At 50.3% G+C, this 19,470-nt stretch overlaps 7 protein-coding genes across 7 annotated transcripts; 3 read left to right on the plus strand and 4 right to left on the minus strand.

The window, feature by feature from the left end:
- Positions 1 to 1,776: 1,776 nt before the first annotated feature.
- Positions 1,777 to 4,488, plus strand: G6M90_00g036990 (uncharacterized protein; the record flags this gene model as incomplete). Its single annotated transcript, XM_066130202.1, has 1 exon — positions 1,777 to 4,488. The coding sequence occupies one exon, from the start codon at positions 1,777 to 1,779 to the stop codon at positions 4,486 to 4,488; it is 2,712 nt and encodes a 903-aa protein (XP_065986292.1).
- A 557-nt stretch (positions 4,489 to 5,045) lies between these two features.
- spm2 (Ubiquitin-conjugating enzyme spm2) lies at positions 5,046 to 5,715 on the minus strand (the record flags this gene model as incomplete). The annotated part of the gene is made up of 3 exons (XM_066130203.1): positions 5,046 to 5,109; positions 5,173 to 5,378; positions 5,563 to 5,715. The coding sequence occupies 3 exons, from the start codon at positions 5,713 to 5,715 to the stop codon at positions 5,046 to 5,048; spliced, it is 423 nt and encodes a 140-aa protein (XP_065986297.1).
- A 691-nt stretch (positions 5,716 to 6,406) lies between these two features.
- Positions 6,407 to 7,721, plus strand: STOML2 (Stomatin-like protein 2; the record flags this gene model as incomplete). The annotated part of the gene is made up of 2 exons (XM_066130204.1): positions 6,407 to 6,801; positions 6,926 to 7,721. The coding sequence occupies 2 exons, from the start codon at positions 6,407 to 6,409 to the stop codon at positions 7,719 to 7,721; spliced, it is 1,191 nt and encodes a 396-aa protein (XP_065986544.1).
- Positions 7,722 to 8,670: 949 nt separating this feature from the next.
- On the minus strand, positions 8,671 to 9,444 carry G6M90_00g037020 (uncharacterized protein; the record flags this gene model as incomplete). The annotated part of the gene is made up of 1 exon (XM_066130205.1): positions 8,671 to 9,444. The coding sequence occupies one exon, from the start codon at positions 9,442 to 9,444 to the stop codon at positions 8,671 to 8,673; it is 774 nt and encodes a 257-aa protein (XP_065986313.1).
- Positions 9,445 to 10,475: 1,031 nt separating this feature from the next.
- On the minus strand, positions 10,476 to 11,800 carry HFM1 (ATP-dependent DNA helicase MER3; the record flags this gene model as incomplete). The annotated part of the gene is made up of 2 exons (XM_066130206.1): positions 10,476 to 10,619; positions 10,685 to 11,800. 2 exons carry the CDS (start codon positions 11,798 to 11,800, stop codon positions 10,476 to 10,478), a joined length of 1,260 nt encoding a protein of 419 aa, XP_065986558.1.
- A 1,861-nt stretch (positions 11,801 to 13,661) lies between these two features.
- prt1 (Extracellular metalloprotease) lies at positions 13,662 to 15,095 on the plus strand (the record flags this gene model as incomplete). The annotated part of the gene is made up of 4 exons (XM_066130207.1): positions 13,662 to 13,980; positions 14,049 to 14,342; positions 14,401 to 14,726; positions 14,784 to 15,095. 4 exons carry the CDS (start codon positions 13,662 to 13,664, stop codon positions 15,093 to 15,095), a joined length of 1,251 nt encoding a protein of 416 aa, XP_065986327.1.
- Positions 15,096 to 17,202: 2,107 nt separating this feature from the next.
- On the minus strand, positions 17,203 to 18,564 carry G6M90_00g037050 (uncharacterized protein; the record flags this gene model as incomplete). Its single annotated transcript, XM_066130208.1, has 3 exons — positions 17,203 to 18,057; positions 18,140 to 18,405; positions 18,474 to 18,564. The coding sequence occupies 3 exons, from the start codon at positions 18,562 to 18,564 to the stop codon at positions 17,203 to 17,205; spliced, it is 1,212 nt and encodes a 403-aa protein (XP_065986571.1).
- Positions 18,565 to 19,470: the final 906 nt, after the last annotated feature.

Genomic DNA, 19,470 nt, shown 5'->3' on the forward strand with positions numbered 1-19,470 from the left:
GTCCGGGCCACGCTCTCCAAGGCCAAAGAATAGTACATGGCATTGCAAATCCTTCTGGAGCCAATCTGCCTCACTGCCGATGTTGTCGTACAAACAAACAAACCCCTGGCTATACCAATGCAAAAAGTCTGTCCGCCACGGTCTTGGTCATGGCGAGCAACTCGGGCTGGAGCCACGGGCCAGACCCAAATATTAGCGGAGAATGGTCGTTGTCCAAAGAGCCTCCGGCGTGTTTGCACGAGCCGGCTTCGTAGAAACAGAGTCTGACTATTTGATGTCCGGTCCGTTGTCTTAAGCCACCGCCGCCACAAGGCAAACGCCTGGCGGTTCAGAGTTCGCGCGTAGTAGACGCTTTGACTTGCCCAGATATCTGATCCAACGTTGTCTTCTCCAACGAGAATCGCTGCCATCGTTGTACAATCGACTGGCAGCCGGCGTCGTTTAGCAGACCCTTGTCATACAATATGCAGGCGTCCTTCACCTCAGCAGAAGCGGGACTTGGCTGAGCAAACAGTGCCCTGCTCCTCGCCCAGGTTCAGTGGCCGTCTTTCCGAGCTGTGGGTTCAGTGTTGTAGTAGTATTTCGGAGCAAGCAAGACTGAAAAGCCCGCTTACGGAGCTTCAATCGCCATCGAGGCTGGCATTCCTGCTTCACCCCCCTGGCTCTGAGCGCGCAGCATGGATCATAAAGGGCCTCCTTGGTGTTGAAATGCACAAACCATCTCCCAGTCAAGTTAGTGTAAGCGGCACAGCGCCGCCATCTTTACCACCCACCCACGCGACCACGCAGGCCAGCATCAGCAACAAGCCGGGAGGCTTGGACCAATCCATCACGGGCTGGGTGACCCCAGACGAGAGGGCAGCCACTCAAGGCCAGTACCAGAGTCGACCCATCGCAGTCCGCTGAAAAGCTAAAGGTTGCAACCTTGAGTGGGATGGCAGTAGGAGTCCGCTATGTACGGAGTAGTAGTTGGCAAGTTGGGACGGCCGCGGTTTGACTGATAAAAAGCCGTGAGCCGTTTCCCGCAGTTCAGATAGAAACACCTCATTATAATAGATTGGGTGTGTCGCGCCCATGCTGACGTCGATTTATTATTCCTTTGAATCCTCTCGCACACTGTCGCTCGTCGAATGCGTGTATCTTTTCCACCATCTATTCCTGTGTTTGCCCCGAGCGAGGTGCACCAAGATCAGCAACATCCCTAGTCGGAATAATCGCCGCCATCTGCTGCCCAACATCCCGGCAATCAAGCCTCTCCTCTTCCAGCATCCCCTTGCTCGGCGTCTGCAGTCGTGGATTGCTTCTAATTAGATGGTGGGGAGGCAGGCACATGCATCTCATTTAGCAGTGTCCGGCTATCGAAGCCTAGTCTTGACAGTTCTTGTCCCTTTCTTGAGAGTCTTCATCTCAATTCTCTTTTTCTATTCGAAAAACGGTCAATTGAATGGTTTCCGAGTAAAACGACCACATGACCAGAGACCTTGTCACCCTCAAGACAGCTATCCTTGTATCTAGTTTCTGAGTTTCACCTCATCACGCCAAGAGTTATCAGACTCACCAGATTTACCAGTGGACCAGTCTAATCTCGAAAATAACGGAAGTCGTCGAATGAAGTCGCAACTTGACGAACATCGGTAGCTATTTGGGAAGAGAACTCCGACAGAAGCACCTCGCTCGCCCTTTCTCACATGACCTCCTTCATCACCCTCGGTTTCCGCTCGAGATAGCAAATTTGGGAAACTGCCTTGCAGCTTCCCGCGTGGACGCGGCGGAAAGATGGCTAGGTTTTCCTTTTCCTTCACCGGCCGCAAGAAGCAAAATGTACCACCTCCCCCAACTGGACCGCGCATGAGCAAGGCGCACAAGATTTTAGGTTCTACACCACTGAACATCGATGCTCCAGGTAGCTGGGACGATGTGTCTTCCTTAACGACTAGTGACGACAGGTCTACAACCACCGGTGCCAGTTATTCCGAGTCGGAGCTGCGAGGCCATGAGTACGAACATCGGGTTGCCATTGCCAGGTCGGATGAGGACTGGGGCGAGGAATCAGACATCATTCCTCACCCTTTGAAACTCGATGCTATCAGTTTTGGAAACCCTACTGAAAGCGTTAGAACAGATACAACCGGAGCATTGAGAAAGAGCCAATCATCCTCCACGATCCGATCATGGTATGATAAGTCGAAGCTGCCACTATCAATTTCTCAACAAACGTCCTCATCTGCCATTGCGAAGGGGTTGCCGCCTAATTTCCAACCAGGACTCAACCCAGCCGGCGTGGAGGAAGGATTCAGGTCCAAGAAGAAGCCTGCAAAGTTGATGTTTTCTCGCACAGCTCGAAAGGGAAGCGATTCAACATGTAAAGACTCAGTTGCAGAGTCAGGCCTCGATCGCATGTTGCGTTCGCCATCCATCATCTCCTCCTTTTCCGTCATGTCAACAAGGTCTCGTGAGTCACGAAGATTTCGAAAGAAACATACCAAGGAGGATCCCCCCTCTCCAATTCCCGAACCCCCCCGGCCAGTAACCAGTGGCAGCAACCGAATTGGTCGTGGGAATACTCGAGAGCCCCCCTCGCTCTATAGCCACTATGAGCAGATGTCCCTGAGAAACGTCATGAGACAAAAGTCTACTCCTAGCTTGACCATGACTGAAAATGGAATCTTGACTCTCCAAAACGTGACGGAAGTACCTTATGATGGTCACGAGGAAGAAGTAGCCGTCCATCAGCGACAAAAACCGGCGTCTCAGAACCCGAAACTGACCATCTTCCCCAAGGCCGATTTGCAGTCATCGCCTGAAAGGAGTGTCACAAGGCGCCACACCAAAACGCCGAAGGCATCGAAAAGCCTGGACAGATCCTTGGAGGGCGCTGACTTGCTACAAACCAGTGTGTTGATGCTATCTTCGGATTCTGAAGAGGACGATACCGAACCGCGACCAACAGTCCGACCATCAGCGCCAGCGCCCTTGAGAAAGCCGTCAAAGTTTGAAACCAGAGCACCACCGCTCGAAGAATGCCGGCCCAAGATGGTCAGTGATCCGAAACCTAGCGAGGAGCGGGCCAGTCAGTCTACCAAATTAGGCAAGAGAAGAAGCGTTTCAGCATCGAATACATATGTTGCGAGGCCAAGCCCAGAAAACCGTCTTCGGGCTCCTACTGCAATGAGTTCGAGGTCTGGAACTCCTCTCGGAAGCTTCTGCCCCGCCATCTCTTCCCCCAGAACTTCAGTCATGTCATACTCTTCGGTAAATTCAGGAATGACATGGCAAGGGAAATCGGGATATGGAGTACAGGAAGCTCGTGCCATGACCGTGTTGCCAGCTTGGCGGTCTCCCGGCGCGGAGCTTGAAGAAAAGCAGGATGAAGCTTCAAACACAACTAGTAGAATGTCCAGGCAACCTATACTCAATCAAACCTCGTCGACGGATCAACTGACACCACCACTAAGTCCAACCTCCGTGGACTTTTACATTGGCTCGGCGCACTCGTCCATCGACGGCCCCGGAAGCCATAGTCGACTAATAGCTGTCAGCCATCAGGAGGAAGTGCTTCTCTCGGCATTACGACAAAAGCAGCAGGCCATGCGCAGGGCGTCTATGTCTCAAGTGTCAGAAGAGAGTGAAGTTGACAGTGTCGCAGGTATCAAAGGTCAGCCTGAGAATTGCCGTCGTGAGCAACAGGGTATGGAATCTGACATGTCGAGTGACGATGCACAAACTCTGGCTAAGGAAGGCCATCGGAAGGAACATCAGGCAAAGGAGTCGCAGACAACCATCACCGGTTCGACATTTGAATTCGGATTCCCAGCTCCCCCGTCTTTCAAGGAAGACACCAATACACACAATGAGCAGAGTCCCAGACGTCTCGAGTCCTGTGGCGTTCATCCTCCTATTCATACAGAGGGCATAGTCCTTCGCAGCGATTCCATTCCTACAAGCCCTGTCGGCCCTCCTCCAACCCTTGCGTTGCCGAAACTTCCAAAACACGCAAGGAACTCCAAGTCTTTGCCGAGCCGCGACAATGACAGCACTCAAAGTCAACGAGATGTGACTTTGTATTTTGATGATTCTGAACCAAGCCCAGATTTATCAGATATTCAAGGCTGGGAATCGGCAACCGCCCCAACCGCAAATGCCGTATCTCCTGATGCTCCGCTAGCTACATCTTGGCCTGAACATGAAGGAGGTCAAGCAAGTGGCAAACAGGTGCTCCCTTCTTCGAAATTAGAATCACAGTCGTTCCTCTACTGCGACGGTTTCTCTGAACTAAATGTCAGAAATCAAGGACCCAACCAAGAAAAGGAGGCAACTCCCGGTGGAGACAAAGACATTCCCCGCCCTGACAGCCCCATCTCCCCTGAGGCATTCCCAGCTGTTCCCGCGAGAAGAGTAACGTTGGGCAACATGGCGCGCTTAAGCGCAGTTGGGCCTAGTCTTTTCACAACTGCTGGAGCGCCAGGACGGCGGGGAGATGATGATTAACTTTGCCATGACAACTGTAATGATGGATATACACTTACCAATCCGGTATCAACTTTTCTTCTTCAAATGGAATTCTTTTAACCCCTTTTCTTTTTTGTTTTCTCTAGGACAGAGTGTCGAGGCAATGTGCCGGCATGAATCTTAGAGCACCTATGTATTAGCCTCAAATATTGGACATCTTTCACCTTGTCCGGGTGCAATCTTCTTTGCCCGGCATATATCATGGTATGGTGACGGCGACAATGATAGAAAGTATGAATACAGCGACTCTTTTCTTCTTCTTCCTTGGACTTGATCATGATGAAGGCTGGAATATGTATTCACCACACCAGTACTGGCCTTGTGAATTCAAGGCTAGACATAATACAATGAATCAATTCAGGTCAAAGACGACGTGTATAAAAAAAGAAAAATGCTTGTTCTTTGGCTAGTAATTCGCACGTTTGTAATTTCGTTCATGTCCATTGCTTGCCATGTAATTGGTGTGATGCTGCTTATCTACTCCTGCCTTCTAAAATATCCATCATCAGCACTTTACGCAGTTTGTCTTGTGTAGCTCATGAGTAGGTCGAGCCCTCGGGGGGTTGAGGAGTTTTTTTGTTCATCGGGGCCGCCATATATCTGGGCAGTGTCAGCGGGATCCCTATTTAATAACCCACACTGGCCAGGGCGGGAATATTTTACCTTCTTAACTCGATAAGGACTGTCTCCATGGTGTTTTCTCGTTTCCACTGGGCGAGGCAGGGGAGCTGATTGGGATCGACCATGCCGTTGCGTGGATTAACACAAGGCAAATTAACCTGGCTAACAAACTGGATAGTAGGAGGTGCATCAGGGTACTTGTCGCCACAGTGCATTTTGACGCTGTAGATGCGATTCTCGTGAACAGACTGTTACATGCGGCGCATGACAAGTCAGAAAATGGCTCAGTAGAAGCAATTTGCAAGGTGCAAGAATAGAATGACGTGTTTCGTTTGCTTCTTCGTATGCTAGCAATCCGTTTTGTTCTCGGTACAAACGCGGGGGCTTGCATCTTTGCAGCGTATGCAGAATTCCAGCTCGACAATCACTCACATGAGGAGGCCCCAAAATGGTCCCATTCCAGTTGCTCATGAGCAAATCCTCGCTGTCTTCGAGGCCATAACTACAGGCTTCGGCACCAAGGCCTTTCTCGCCCTTCTCGAGCTCCTCTAGCAAGCGGAAGTTGCGCGGAACCTTGGCGGTCATGTTGGCGGGCTAGGAGCGTCGTCCGACGACGATGCAGGTAGGCTTGAAAGTTATGTTCCGAGGGCGGAGAGCACTGCACGGCGAGCAAGGTGTTCCGACAGGTTGGCAGCTGATTTGGACAGATGGAGTATCGGCTTGGTTCAGGACCTGAGTCTTCTAAGTCGAGTGTAGTGTAATGTTCTGCGTGGTCTGGTGCCGGTAGATCGATTGATGGCTGTGAACGCGGGGCAACTTCTAGTTTCAACCTCCTCAATGTTCGTCACAGCCCACCACAGTTTGTCTTGCTCCTGCCTCCAGCCACGGGAAACTTGTAGCCACCACGCCGCTCCTTCCCTGTGGCTCAATTGGCAGTCTCCGCCCCGGGCCTGCTCTGACTAATCCGCAACCCATCGTGGTCCAGCCCAACAACCTCAGTTGGGTCGGCCCCGTTTGATACAAACACCGGGGTACTTACTCCGTAGTTGAGACGGGTAAATCTCGGCCCGCGTACCCTCCAGCAATCAGGCAACCAGACGCTGCAGTTCCGGTTACATCGTAGAGAGCTGTCTCGTTTTCTCTAGTCGACGTTCCGACAGGCCAGAGTCAGAGCCAGAGCCGTCCGATTTCGAACCTCTCGACCACCCCAACAGAGCTCGGCTCATGAGCGGCGTCATCTGCATTAAGCGGCTGTGACGTACGCGAAAAGCCCATCATGCTGAGCCTATATCTGACAAGAGCTGCTCTCCGGAGCCCATTGCTCTCCCAGCAATCCCGCCTTTTTACCTCGTCTACCCGCACTCTCCTTCCTGCCAGCTTCGCCGGACCATTACCTTCATATTTCCAGAAACCCCGACTTCCGGCAAATACAGTTGTTCGCTTTGTTCCTCAACAAACGGCATGGATTGTCGAGCGCATGGGTAAATTCAACCGTATCCTTGAGCCAGGTTTGGCCGTCTTAATACCCTTCATTGATCGCATTGCCTATGTCAAGAGCCTCAAGGAAGCTGCTATTGAGATTCCCAGCCAGAGTGCCATTACTGCCGATAATGTGACTCTTGACCTCGATGGCGTACTCTATACCCGGGTGTTCGATGCTTATAAAGCCAGGTAAGCTCGTCCTTCAGCGCCAGCCGGCCTTCCGTACGGCGGCCTATGACCAATTGCTGTTCTTGGAGGCGGTCAAACACTGCAAAGAGGAAAGCGCATACTGACATGAGCTTCCCTTTCATAGCTATGGCGTTGAAGATGCGGAATATGCCATCTCCCAACTTGCCCAGACGACTATGCGGTCTGAGATTGGTCAGCTTACTCTTGACCACGTCCTCAAGGAACGTGCAGCCCTCAACACCAACATCACTGCTGCTATCAATGATGCCGCCGAGGCATGGGGTGTTACATGTTTAAGATACGAAATTCGCGATATCCACGCCCCTGGACCCGTTGTCGAGGCCATGCACCGACAGGTCACAGCTGAGCGATCCAAGCGAGCGGAAATTCTCGACTCCGAGGGCCAGCGCCAGAGTGCCATTAATATTGCCGAGGGTAAGAAGCAGAGTGTCATTCTTGCTTCAGAAGCTTTACGTGCCGAACGCATCAATGAGGCGGATGGTGATGCAGAGGCAATTCTCCTCAAGGCTCGCGCCACGGCTGAAGGTATCGACGCCGTCTCCAAGGCCATTCTCGAGGGCCGGGAAGGCGCCAAGGGTGCCATCAGCTTGACGGTGGCTGAGAAATACGTAGAGGCCTTTGGCAACCTAGCCAAAGAGGGTACTGCTGTTGTGGTCCCTGGTAATGTTGGTGATATTGGTGGCATGATCGCCACTGGGCTGAGCGTGTACGGAAAAGTTGGCGAAGCTCAAGCAAAGTCTATGGCTAAGACCGCCATCGATACATCTGCTTCAACAGAGCGCGGCGACAAGAAGGAAATCGAACAGCCCAGATCAGAAGAAGAAGCTGCGACCATAAGAAAGGATGCGATGAAGGAGAGCATGCTGGATGGCTTCGATCAAACAACTGCCAGAAGATGATTGAACGATCATCTTTGACAGATGTAGCCATCCAGTATATCCTTCCTCATGTGCTATTTGCAACAAACATACACACGCTACTCATCCATGCTACTGGAGCCAAAGGCACTCAAAACGGGAACAGAAAATAGTGTATTTCATCAACTATACTGTAAAGTAAGTGGGGAGGAAAAAGGGTTTTTATGTGTTTTCGACATTTTGACCGTGCCAGCTGGACGCAATTGGGACCAAACCGGGGTTTTACAGTCTCTTGCCGCAAAACGGAGCGGCTGGGTGGCGTATTCACTGTACTCATAGGCGGGAAATGATCTTCCCTTTTGAAATATACAACCTCATATTTGCATGTTGCGGTGTCACGGAGTGTTGACTGACTTATAAATCTAATAGGTCAATATTGTCATGGTAAAGATATCACTAGGTCCTGCAGCAAAAACTTTGGCCACCACGCCCAGATGTCTTTTCAAGTCCCAAAAGCTATTTAATCACCTAGCACATATATGCCTTTGTATGCAGATACATGATGATTTGGGCGTTCTAGATGCTGGTACCATTCACGGCGATGTATGCAAGTGTAAGTCATGGCTGAACCGTACATCACGTAGAAATCCAATAGTGCACAGTTTCAAGGGATTCTAAAGTTATATTGATTGCCAGTACATCCGCCTTCCATGGTTTGCCGCTCTCCATAATTCTTTCGAATGTCCTCTGTCAGTCCTAATTTAGCACCGCGGACAAACGTGCCCTTTCTTATTTTGTTGTCAACACGCCCGCGTAGGCGTTACAGTTCCATTTCTCGTATTTTGCCTCCCTTGAATTCGTCAAAGGCTAGGCAGGTAGACTAACAATCGACAGGATGGCTTTTGATCATGTGAGTTGGTTTGTAGTGTCGATTGCTACGAAACGAGCGAGATGTAGAGATATTGGCCCGTTTCTCATCTGCTCGATCCATTTATAAGAGAAGAACAGCGGCTAGGAGACCCAGCAGGATGCTGGGGCTGTTGATAGCACCAGCGCCTGTTGGGGAAGGGGAAGGATTCTTTTTGTCATCAGTAGGTGAAGCACTACTGGCAGTAGGGGTACTGTCACCCGAGCTAGATCCAGATCCAGATGTCGAAGCAGTAGCAGAACTGGATCCAGAGGCAGAGCCGCTGCCACTGTCAGTGGTCTTGATACTTGGAGCGACATGGAGGGAATATGTGCTGGTGGCACTGCTGCCCTGGGTCGTTGTAACTCTGCTAGAGATATCAGAGGTCGCGGCCACAGAGCCAGAGGTCGTGGTGACAGAGCCCGAGACGGATCCAGACGCAGGTCTTTGAGGCCCGCTGCACTGGGTGGTGCCGGCACAGCTAGTTCCGGCAATGCAGAATATACCATTGCTCTGGGAGCAGCATTGAGAGCCCCCGGGGGCGCAGGACTTGCCACACTTAACACGGTCTCCTTCACAGGTGTTGGAAGGTGGACCATAGCAGGTGTGTCCAAGGGGACAGCATCCATCTCTCTGGCAGCCGTATCCGACCCTACAGAAGGTGCCCTCTGACTGCGAGCAACACTGAGCACCGATGTCGATACAGCTGTCACCGCAAGCAGTACCCGTGTCGCACGCAGCAGAAGCTCGGAGAGAGAGGGCCTTGAGATCACCAATAGGTGAGGTCATGGACTCGAAGGGAACCTTGTCGGCAGCAACGAGCCCAGCCAGGGAGAGAATAACAGCCGAGGCGAGCATCATGATACAAGTCGGAGAAGAACTCGGCTGGATACAACAAAAGACGAGAATCAAATGCGAGAACCAAATGAGGATAGAAACAGAGAGAACTTGTGTTTCCGGAACAAGACAAAACGCCAAGTTAAATGTGTTGGCCACAGGAGAAGATGAGCGGTGAGCAAAGGCCATCCCATCTTATTATAACACGGACCATCGCAGAAATATGTATGTTGGCTTCTGGGCCACAACGGAGTGAGCCTGACCCTAGAAGGTTTGATATGCCAGGGTCCTTGAATGACTGTCTGCTTGGTCTGTGAGTGATTCTCTCGCAGCATCGTGCTCACCAGCGCTGGCGATAGGACACCCTGACCTACAACAAATAAGTCCAATTAGCAAAGCGAAGCCATTCTCAGCCCAATTGACCGAGCCAGGATCTTGCGGATCACTTACGCCACAAGCTGAGTCCCGAATGGATTAAGGACTAAAGGCTTGCTCCGCTGCCTTGTCAGGCAAGCCTCAATACAGATCTGCGGAATATTACATTATGAATGGCCGCCACAGGCTAAGAACCACCCTTGTCACCTAGATAGCGTATTCTCTCTCCGCAAGATGAATTTTCGGTTGAGGGGAGATATGCAGGAACAAAGTGCGGCTGATATTTGGCCACACTCTGTTAAGAAAAGCCTCAAAGAAGGGACACACAGGAGCCAGCCTGAAGTTCAACAGCATCGGGAAGATAACGATGACAGCAAATTGTGTGCCAGGTTTGTACAATGCTCTCCCATTCACATTTTTCTAAAACCAGTTGATAATATCGGGCAATTAGTATTATTTATTTATCGGTATCCCGGAAATGCAGTGTGTATAAGTGCGGTATAATCCCAAACCGCGTTTGTCGTCTCATGCCTGAGTGGACACTGGAGATTGTGAGCGCCTGCTGATTTTTAAATTTAGACTCGCTGCAAAGATCATCATGGTCTTGACCAGTCAGCAGGTGGAAATAGAGACAGAGATTTGAATTCTGACTTTGTCTGCCAGGGAATCCGGGTCATCTAAGAGACTGTGTCTTTGAGTAAAATTGTATCAGCCTTCGCCTCCTGTCTTGATGCACCGAAAGTGGTTGGCGTTTGCTTGTATCGGTCGAAGGTCAATCTCATCACGATCTCGTAAACGCTTGCTGCAGATCGTATGTCCGTCTGAAGTGTGTGAGTAAATACCCCTGCGTCTTTTGGAGTCAGGAAACCTGATGAAAAGAATGAACCACTGTGCCGACTATCTCCTCGCAGGCCAACCTGAGTCCAATCTTCTCGCCACGCTTAAGCTCCAAGCCCAGAATCAGTTGTTTGTGTTCCGCAAGCTTATTCACACTCCCGTGCCAAAACCAAACAAGTCTCCCGTCGCCGCCTTCCATCACTAACGTAACCCAGGGGTTGTTTTTATTCCAGAGTGGTACCTGGTCATTCTCGTACGCCAGCACAACACGACAAACCCAAAGCGGAGATTGTAACATCTCGGGTTGATCATGCTGATGGTCACCACGGGGAAGTCTATCAACTAATGCGTAATCTTTGATGATGTCGAACTGGCAACACAACTTGGGGAACCCAGCAAGCTGTTGCAACAAGTTGTGACCGAATGGTGGGTTGCGGCTCATCAACCTTTCAATGTTGCAGAAATCGGTCTGGGCCAATTGGTGAATACTCTTTATACCACTTCGAAATAATTTCTCCATTTTCACAGAACCAATACCATCAACCAAGAGCAGTTCTTGGCCAGCCCCTTCCCACACACCAGATTTAACACTCCGCAAAACGTCCAAGACCACATTTACGCCCCTGCCGTCCCGTCTTAGTCCCAAAATGTCCGTGAGGCATCGTAGGGTTCGGTCTAGAAGCGCATAGATGCGGCCTCTTTCTTGATAAAGCTCTTTTCTCGCAGCCCCGGATATCTTGTTGGGCCATCCAGTGCGGAGAAGGTCTATCTGAACTAAGAGGAAGACCTTGTGCCATGGTTGAGTAATTGCTTCTTTGATGGTATATGGGATCGCCGTGTGATCGTTGATTTCGCGAAAGAGATTTCTTTCGGCTTGTTTCAAGGGGAAAGAACGAAATTCGCTTGCGAGGCAGGACTTGTAGAGGACTTGCCGTCGATCCGGAGCTTGTGAGATGCTGCACAGAGCTTTCATAGTGACAGAAGAAAGCTTATATCTTAATTGCACTTCATGAATGTTGGACTCCATATCTTCGGTACTAGAATGAACTGGTTCTGTAGCCCCGACGGATTGTGTGCTAGGGCGAGGCTCGGGCGTACTTTTCTTGTTACGATCCATGTCGGCGTGCGTCGATGAGCTGGCATAGGTTTCAGCGTCAGGGTTCATAATTGCGCTCGTCGCTCGATGCTGTTCTTTGACACTCCTCTATGCTGGGATTCCAATATGAAGCGTCTGACAGTTTGAGTTACGGTGATTAATTACTGTCTAATGGCAAGTGACCGGGCAATTTTGTCACGAGGCAAGCGCGATCCCGAGGGCAGGAGCGGCCCGCAAGCCAAGGCAACGACGAACAGTGTTTGTATTTTGTAGAATGTAAAGTAGATAATGTGATAATAATTCAACTTCCACCCAGCTACCACCATACTACGATGCTTCTTTGTCATCAAGTTCGACTTCCTAGGACATCATGTGATGCCATTGTTGTAGCTACTAGCAGGGGCTTACAGGGCGTTGAATTGAAAGAGTTGATCTGAGCCGTGGCTTCCAGCTGCTATATATATCCTTCATCTGAACGCTCCGAGGGAGAAAGGGTTGACCGTAATGGCTGTAAGGAGAACTTTCATAGGCCGTGCTGAGACTCAAGATACTAGAAAATGTTGGCGAATACTCGGCGACGAGCATGTTGGTATGTTGGTTGATGGAGCAGATATCAAGCTCACGAATTGAAACCATCCATCTGCCACAGCAGCTTTTCTAAACGCTCTTCGCAGATCGTACTAGCTTGAAGGAGGAAAGTGAATTAGGAAGTTTTGACTGAGAGACCGAGAATTCGCTTTTTAATGATGTAACTTGCCTAGCAAACCTTATAATATGATTTCAGAAACCGCTCGGGTGTTTTCTGACTTACGAGCCGCATATTTCGGATCTCATACCGCAGGTGCATCAAGACGAGGTCGAAGTCAAGACAATGTCTCCGTGGACTGTTTCTTCGATGAGTTTGTCCTGCCTAGCGGTACTGGCGAGGAATGTTGCACATTGGGCACCCAAAATGAACTTCCATTGTTCATAGTGCCGTCCTGAAATTGTATACTAGTTCCAGTGAGGCGTTTTCGGAAAGCAAGGCGCCACAGAATCGGCCCGCGCCTAGAACAAACTTCAGTCTTGTACAATCTAGGTAAGATCGTCAGGCTACGATAATAAATACAAGTCGCCTTTCCTTTGAACACCCCATCTAGCCGCAAGCGATGCATGGAGTGAGATCCCAGAGAGGTATCGGGTGGTAGCTGAGGATAGCTTGTTCTATACTGTTACACTCCTGGCGTCGAATGTACCCGGCGTCTCGTCTACAAATCGTCACATGCTCCATTTTGTAGCGCACCGTCGCACTCGCATCACCTAGACTCCTCGGCAATACAATTTCAGAGGATAGCGAACGAAATCTGTTGTTGTCCAAGAGCGTTAGTTTGCCACTGAGGGGTAACGAGAAGTAACTTTCCAAGGGGCGAAAGCCCGAGAGCGAGGTATATTGTGGTGACTCAGACAGTGATGCTCGTAGTCTTGTTCCAACTGTTCTGTCGTCAGGTAGTTTTGTAACGAGGGGAAATAGAAGAAGCCATGCCTGTGGTTAATAAACAAGATGGAACCAAGGCGATGGAACATACGACCTGTGTATGGCAAATGAAAGGCTCAGCTGGTCTATTAGAGCGAGGTATTGCACAAAGATGTTCACCCGTACAGACTAGGCAGATGAGGATTGAAGCTAGGGAAGTCACGGTAAAGGCAACTGTCCAAACAGTTCTTGCTTATTCCGCCGATTGGCAACAGTTGGCACGAAATATATAAGGCAAGAGCAGGAGGCAGTGATACAACGTGAAAAAAAAAATCCACCACATACCCAAACACGAAGTTCTTTACTCATTCACGTATGTATATGATTTGAAGGACCTCGGAATTGTCCTAATACTCTCTCTACCTGCCTGTGTTTACTCCGTCCACATTTTCGCGAGAGACTTGTCAGGTTATCATCATGTCTTGCAACTGCTTCATAGTGCCGCCTCACCTACTCAAGGCAATAGCAAATTCGACTCACAATTCAGAAGAGATCCGCAAGTCCGCCCAAAATGGGCTGGAATTACATGCCAAGTTGACTGATGCTCGCAAAAATCGTTTGGCTTCTCTAAGCCAGCCTCGGGGTGCTCGTGGTGAGGTTCCTGCTCCTCGTCCCGCACCTTTTATTCCAGAGACGGTGCTGCATCATCTATCCATTGCTGAAGATGTTGACGAGGCCGTCCGCCAACGTGCCAAAAGAGACTTGGAGCATTTTCAGTCGCTGATGGCACCCAAAGGTTCTTAGGGTTTCACTCGCAGTTTCTGCTTTTTGGTCAGAGAATGCTAACTGTGAATGGAATCACAGCCGAACCCCAAGAAGAATCGCAATCCATGGTAAAGCCAAAGAAAGATCCAAAAGATGCACCATATCGAGCCGTCTACGATGCTGAACACGTAACCGAACCAACAGAGCTGCCTGGGAAGTTGAAGAGGGCCGAGGGCCAGCCCAAGACAAAGGATAATGCTGTCAATGAAGCTTATGACAATGTCGGTGCCGTCTTGGATTTCTACAGGAAGAAGTTCCACTGGAAATCGATCGACAACAAGAATTGTGATGTCATCTCGTCAGTTCACTTTGGCGAGAGCTACGAAAATGCCTGTTGGTTGATTCCCCGTCTATATTGCCCTCCTGCGTATGAACTAATATGAAATGGCAGTCTGGGACCCGGAACAAATGATGATGGTTTTTGGTGATGGTGGAGAGTTTTTGAGCAACTTTACAAACTGCATCGATGTTATCGGGCATGAGTTGACCCATGCTGTCACGGAGCACACCAGCCCTCTCGTCTATGCAGACCAGCCAGGCGCCTTGAATGAACACATCTCTGATGTCTTTGGCATCATGATCAAACAAAAGAAGGAGAACGAGACTGCTGAAAAGGCCGACTGGCTGGTCGGTGAAGGCTGTCTCCTGCCTGATGTTAAAGGATTGGCCCTCCGCAGCATGAAAGCCCCAGGAAGTGCATACGACGATCCACGATTCGTAAGTATACTCTATTATATCTTCAACTCCTTTATATCCCCTAACTATTTTTAAAAGGGAAAAGATCCTCAGGTCGATAATATGAAAGACTACAAGAAGACGTACGAGGACGGAGGAGGAGTTCACATCTTCTCCGGCATTCCGAACAAGGCCTTCTATCTTGCATCCGTTGCCTTTGGGGGCTACTCGTGGGTGAAGGCGGGGCAGATTTGGTGGAAGGCTATGAACAGTGGGAAGATTCCGGCTCGATGCAGTTTTACACAATTTGCCGATGTTACCGTGGATTGTGCTGAAGAAGAATTTGGCAAAGGTGCTGCAGAAATTGTCCGCAAGGCATGGACCGATGTTGGTGTCACTCGCGTTATCTAGGAGGGTGACAATTGGTGCAGTCCGTGGTGAAGGTGAAAAGCATATTTACATTGCTCAGTTGATGTATGCTATCATGACTCTTGTTACCTAAGTACCTTGATGCAACAAAATATCGTTTGTGTATTGACTTGAGTTCCTTACAAGGTGTGACAGGGCCAATATGCGCAACTTAGCAAGGATAAGGTAAATCCCAAAGTCAGAAACATGCATGCTAGCTCGCGACTCGTCCTTAGCGATAAAGTTGGTGACGACCGAGGCAGGCTCGCAAATATATTTGCTCATAATCAACGGAGAAGCTACCCTAGGAAAGTGATGTCTCACAGTAGGGGGGCAAATATAGATGGACATACCAGGTGGGTGGCTATCACACACGATACTATAATATACTCTAGCATATTGCTGTATACAGGCCTATGGTTTCTCAAAGACTAGACTATGAGTTCTAGGACCATCCCGACCATGAGTCGTGAACCCCAGCAAACTTTAACATTTGTAACGTTCGACTTGCTTGCCGTGGCAACGTTTCCACCAACATCAACAAACCTTTTTTTGGCATGTGTTTTCGTAAATCCATGGCTACTCTCCACCCAGCCGCCAGCATATGTTTAGGCGTACGATATCGTTTTAATTTTTTGGATTTGAATGTTAGTTGATATGGCTCGTCATTAGCGCAGGGATATGAGAGCATCAATCTCGCTGTTCAGTCCGTACTTTTCGCGGCCTGCATAGCCCCCCCTCCCCGCCCTCGGTAGAATCCGAGCAGTTATAGATCAATCTCACTCATCCCATCTCCTCCATACGGAGTACTACTACGTACCTGGGCTGCCTTTCGGTAGATTTTGTGCGCACAGATATCATATGGTGGCGCAGTCATTCACGGGGGGCAGCAGACCCGGGAACTGCACGATCGTTTCCCGCCTCGCCTGTCCCCAACATGTCAATGCATTTCGTTGAAGCGAAATCGTACCTTCACCTGAGGCCAACGGACAATGTGTTTCACAAAAAAAAAATATTAAAAAATTTAATATAACAGGCCCAGCCCACAATGCCGAGCCAACATCGTGCCATAACAAGAATGTGCGTCCAAACAACCCCGTGCAGGTGAAATTACACATGCATGCACGGCGAGCAGAGCATGTCCGTACAAATGCAAGCGCCTGCCTGCATGTGGTTACTTGGTACCTGCATCTGGCCCACTGGGCATTCTCCTCACGGGGCATTCTGGCACCCTTGCTGGAGTCATTCGGTTCGCCGATATGGCCACATAGAACAGGGGTGCACTGGGTAGCAACGAGGGGGGAAAGCAGGAGAAAAAGCAGGGGCTGCGAGACAATCCATTCTTGGGCCCAATTTCCTGTTAGGGGCATGACCGACATTGCTGTTGGTCGGGGATGCGTCTTGGTTGGCTGCGGTGTTGCCCTTTGTCGTGTCCCTGAAACAATTGTTCAATGCGCTCGAGTCTGATGAGACTGACCGTGGACGAGGATAATGTCTCAGGGCAGGCTGTACGTGGAAGTATTGTCCCGAAAAAGAAGGAAAAAAGACGCTGAAATAAAAAGAAGAAGGACGCTTTATTTATTTTATGTATGTGTGTAAAGACGATCGATGATAGTCTAAAGCTGTCTACCAAGTGCAAATCAAACTGGGCCTTCCAATCCCGCCCGCTAGGTATCCATGTAATCAAATATCCACAAGCACACCCGTCTTTCGTGAGTCGTCGCATTAGCCGCCTCTCAAAGACACCCTGCCCATTATATCTATCTATTTGGCTAGGCAGCCCAAAATAAAAATCGCAAAAAAAATATCAGAAAATTCCTCGTCGAAAGAGGGTCAAAGCAAATCTCCACATCAAAACCAAACACCAGCGTGAAGTCTTCATAGCCAAGAGCCAAGTTGTGTGCCAGAAATGGTCTCTTTGTAAATTAATAAGAAAATTCGAGTCGAATTGTAAAAATTAGATGGTCTGCTCTCCGTGTACCGAGCGGTATATCCACTGTGCTTCATACTACATGCTGCATCTCATGACCAAGAAACTGTACAACCAGAATAGAAGAGTTGGATCTTTTTTTTTTAAGAAAAATCAAAGCAATTGATGCTTTCGGCACATTTACAGGAACAGCTGGGCCATGGCAATGCCAGCACCAACCAGGAGAGAACCACCAATGGCGGCGGCACTGCGAGGAGCGGCACCAGGAACGACGGTGGTAGGGACGGTGGTGGGAGCAGAGGTGGCCGAGCCCCTCGAGCTGGTGAGCGTAGCGCTGGCGGTAGAGTTGGAGGAAGCCGAGGCAGAGCGGGAGACGGTGGTGATGGTGGAGTTGGCCGAAGACGTCTTGGACTCGGGGGCCGTGGTGGTGGAAGGCTTGCTGGAATCGGTCTCGGTCTGGGTAGCAGAAGCCTTGGAGGAGCCAGAGGCAGAGGCAGAGACGGAAGCAGAAGCAGAAGCAGAAGCAGAGCCGGAGGCGGAGGCGGAGGGAGAAGGGTCCTTGCTGCTGTCACCCTTGACGACCTTGATGCTCTCCCAGCTGCCCGACTTGTCACCGTAGATGTACTCCTTGATGCCACCGTTGGCGGGGCTGTCCTTGCCGGCGTAGTCGACAATGGAGACGCTCTTGTAATAGGCGTTGAAGGGAGCCTTGGAGAAGTCGGTGAAGCCGCCAGCCCACTGACGAGTGCCCTCAGGAGAGTTCTTGCCACCAGCGCACCAGGTTCCGAGCTTGATCTGCATGGGAGTCTGGGGGAACTTGGCGCCGACAGTCGCGGCATCGAGCACTCGGACGCTCTGGTCGTCGATCATCCAGTTGACCTGCTTGGAAGTCCACTCGACGGTGTACGTGTGGAAGGAACCAGTGGGATTACCAATGCGGTGGTACTTGCCGCGGTCGTAGGTGGTAGTGTCTCCCTTGCTGAAGTAGTTGGTCTGGACCTGGACGTCGTCGGAGCCGACAAATTCCCAATCAATCTTGTAAGTGAGAGCCTCATGTTAGCACTTTTCACACAACACAGCAATCAACCCAATTTTCAGCCTGGCAATGAGAACTTACCTCATCGAGATCATCAGACTGCAAGACAGCCGAGGTAATAATACCGGCTCCGGGAGCTGCCTGCATAACTACATCGACACGGCCGAAGAAGATGTACTTGCCAGTCTCAATGGTGGGAGCGTTGGTCTCGGTCTGGATGGTAAAGACGGCGCCATTATCCTTGTACGAAAGCTTGGTACCTTCGGCTTCCGAGAAGATGGAACAAGCTCCCTTGGTGAAGTCGCAATCGGACTTGCCGCCAAACGCAGAGTCGGCAGGACAGTCATCTGTAGTGGCTCTGTCAGTTCACCCTCCAATGTTTATATTTCAAGTTTTCAAGGCGATTGTTTCCTACCACGCTCTGTAGGTTTACACTTGCTGAACGTCTGTCCAGCGGAGAGAGTTGCCAAAGCAAGAGTTACAATGGACACAGATTTGGAGAACATGTTGACTGGGGATGGTGGTTGTCGTAGGATGGTGACGATTAGTATAAATTGAGGCTCGGTTTTTTCGTGTTAAAAGGAACACGACGAGCGGGATATGTCAAGGACAATATAACAACGAAAGCGAGTGAGCTCGTTAGCGAAAGACGAGAAGGTTGATATGATAAGAGAAGAATGACACGCCTAGTGCCAGTCAAAGAGAATCAACTTTAGTGATGTAAAGAACAGGGAGGACAATGACTCGACAAAGCAAGCACAAGGGGAGGTTGAGTGGTGCTTTATTGCTTTCTGGAGGATGAGACTGCCCGGCCATCTGGGAACAATCTAGGAACCAATAACACCAACGGCATCTGGATCCGTCCATCCAACCTGGGTCATCATCAGCCAAGCCTTCCACACGTCGTGGATCCCTGGCGTTTTGCTTCTCTCGGCAACGCCATGGCCAATCTGAGCCTGCGCCTGACAACAGGGCCCTAGCGCCACTCTCGAGATATGAGACATTGACACGCCTAGAAGGCAGCCAAGCCCATCCTGGCATGACACTTGAAGCTCCATTGATGGCGTTTCTGGATCCGCCCCAGCCACCCCTGCCCATTGCAGGGCCCACGTTTTACGAAAGGGCAGGGTCACAAGGGGTCAGAGCCGCAAACTGATAGCAGCCAGCCTTACCGTCGCGGGCTCTGGAGATGACGCCTGTCTTGTCCTGGCTGCGGATGGAATCACCCGGCCGCTCTCGTGTTTATTTCGGGCAACGGCCCATGCCAGCACAATGCTGGGCACGACCAACGACCAACGAGCTAAGAGCTACGAGCTACCGAGTACAAGCCGCGCAATACGGGCCGTGAGGTCAGGGTTAAAGTCACAACTTCGTCCGTCCTCTACAGCCTAATTGCTACTAGTCAGAGATGG

Source organism: Metarhizium brunneum, chromosome 2, assembly GCF_013426205.1.
Source record: "Metarhizium brunneum chromosome 2, complete sequence".
NCBI classification, from domain to species: Eukaryota; Fungi; Ascomycota; class Sordariomycetes; order Hypocreales; family Clavicipitaceae; genus Metarhizium; species Metarhizium brunneum.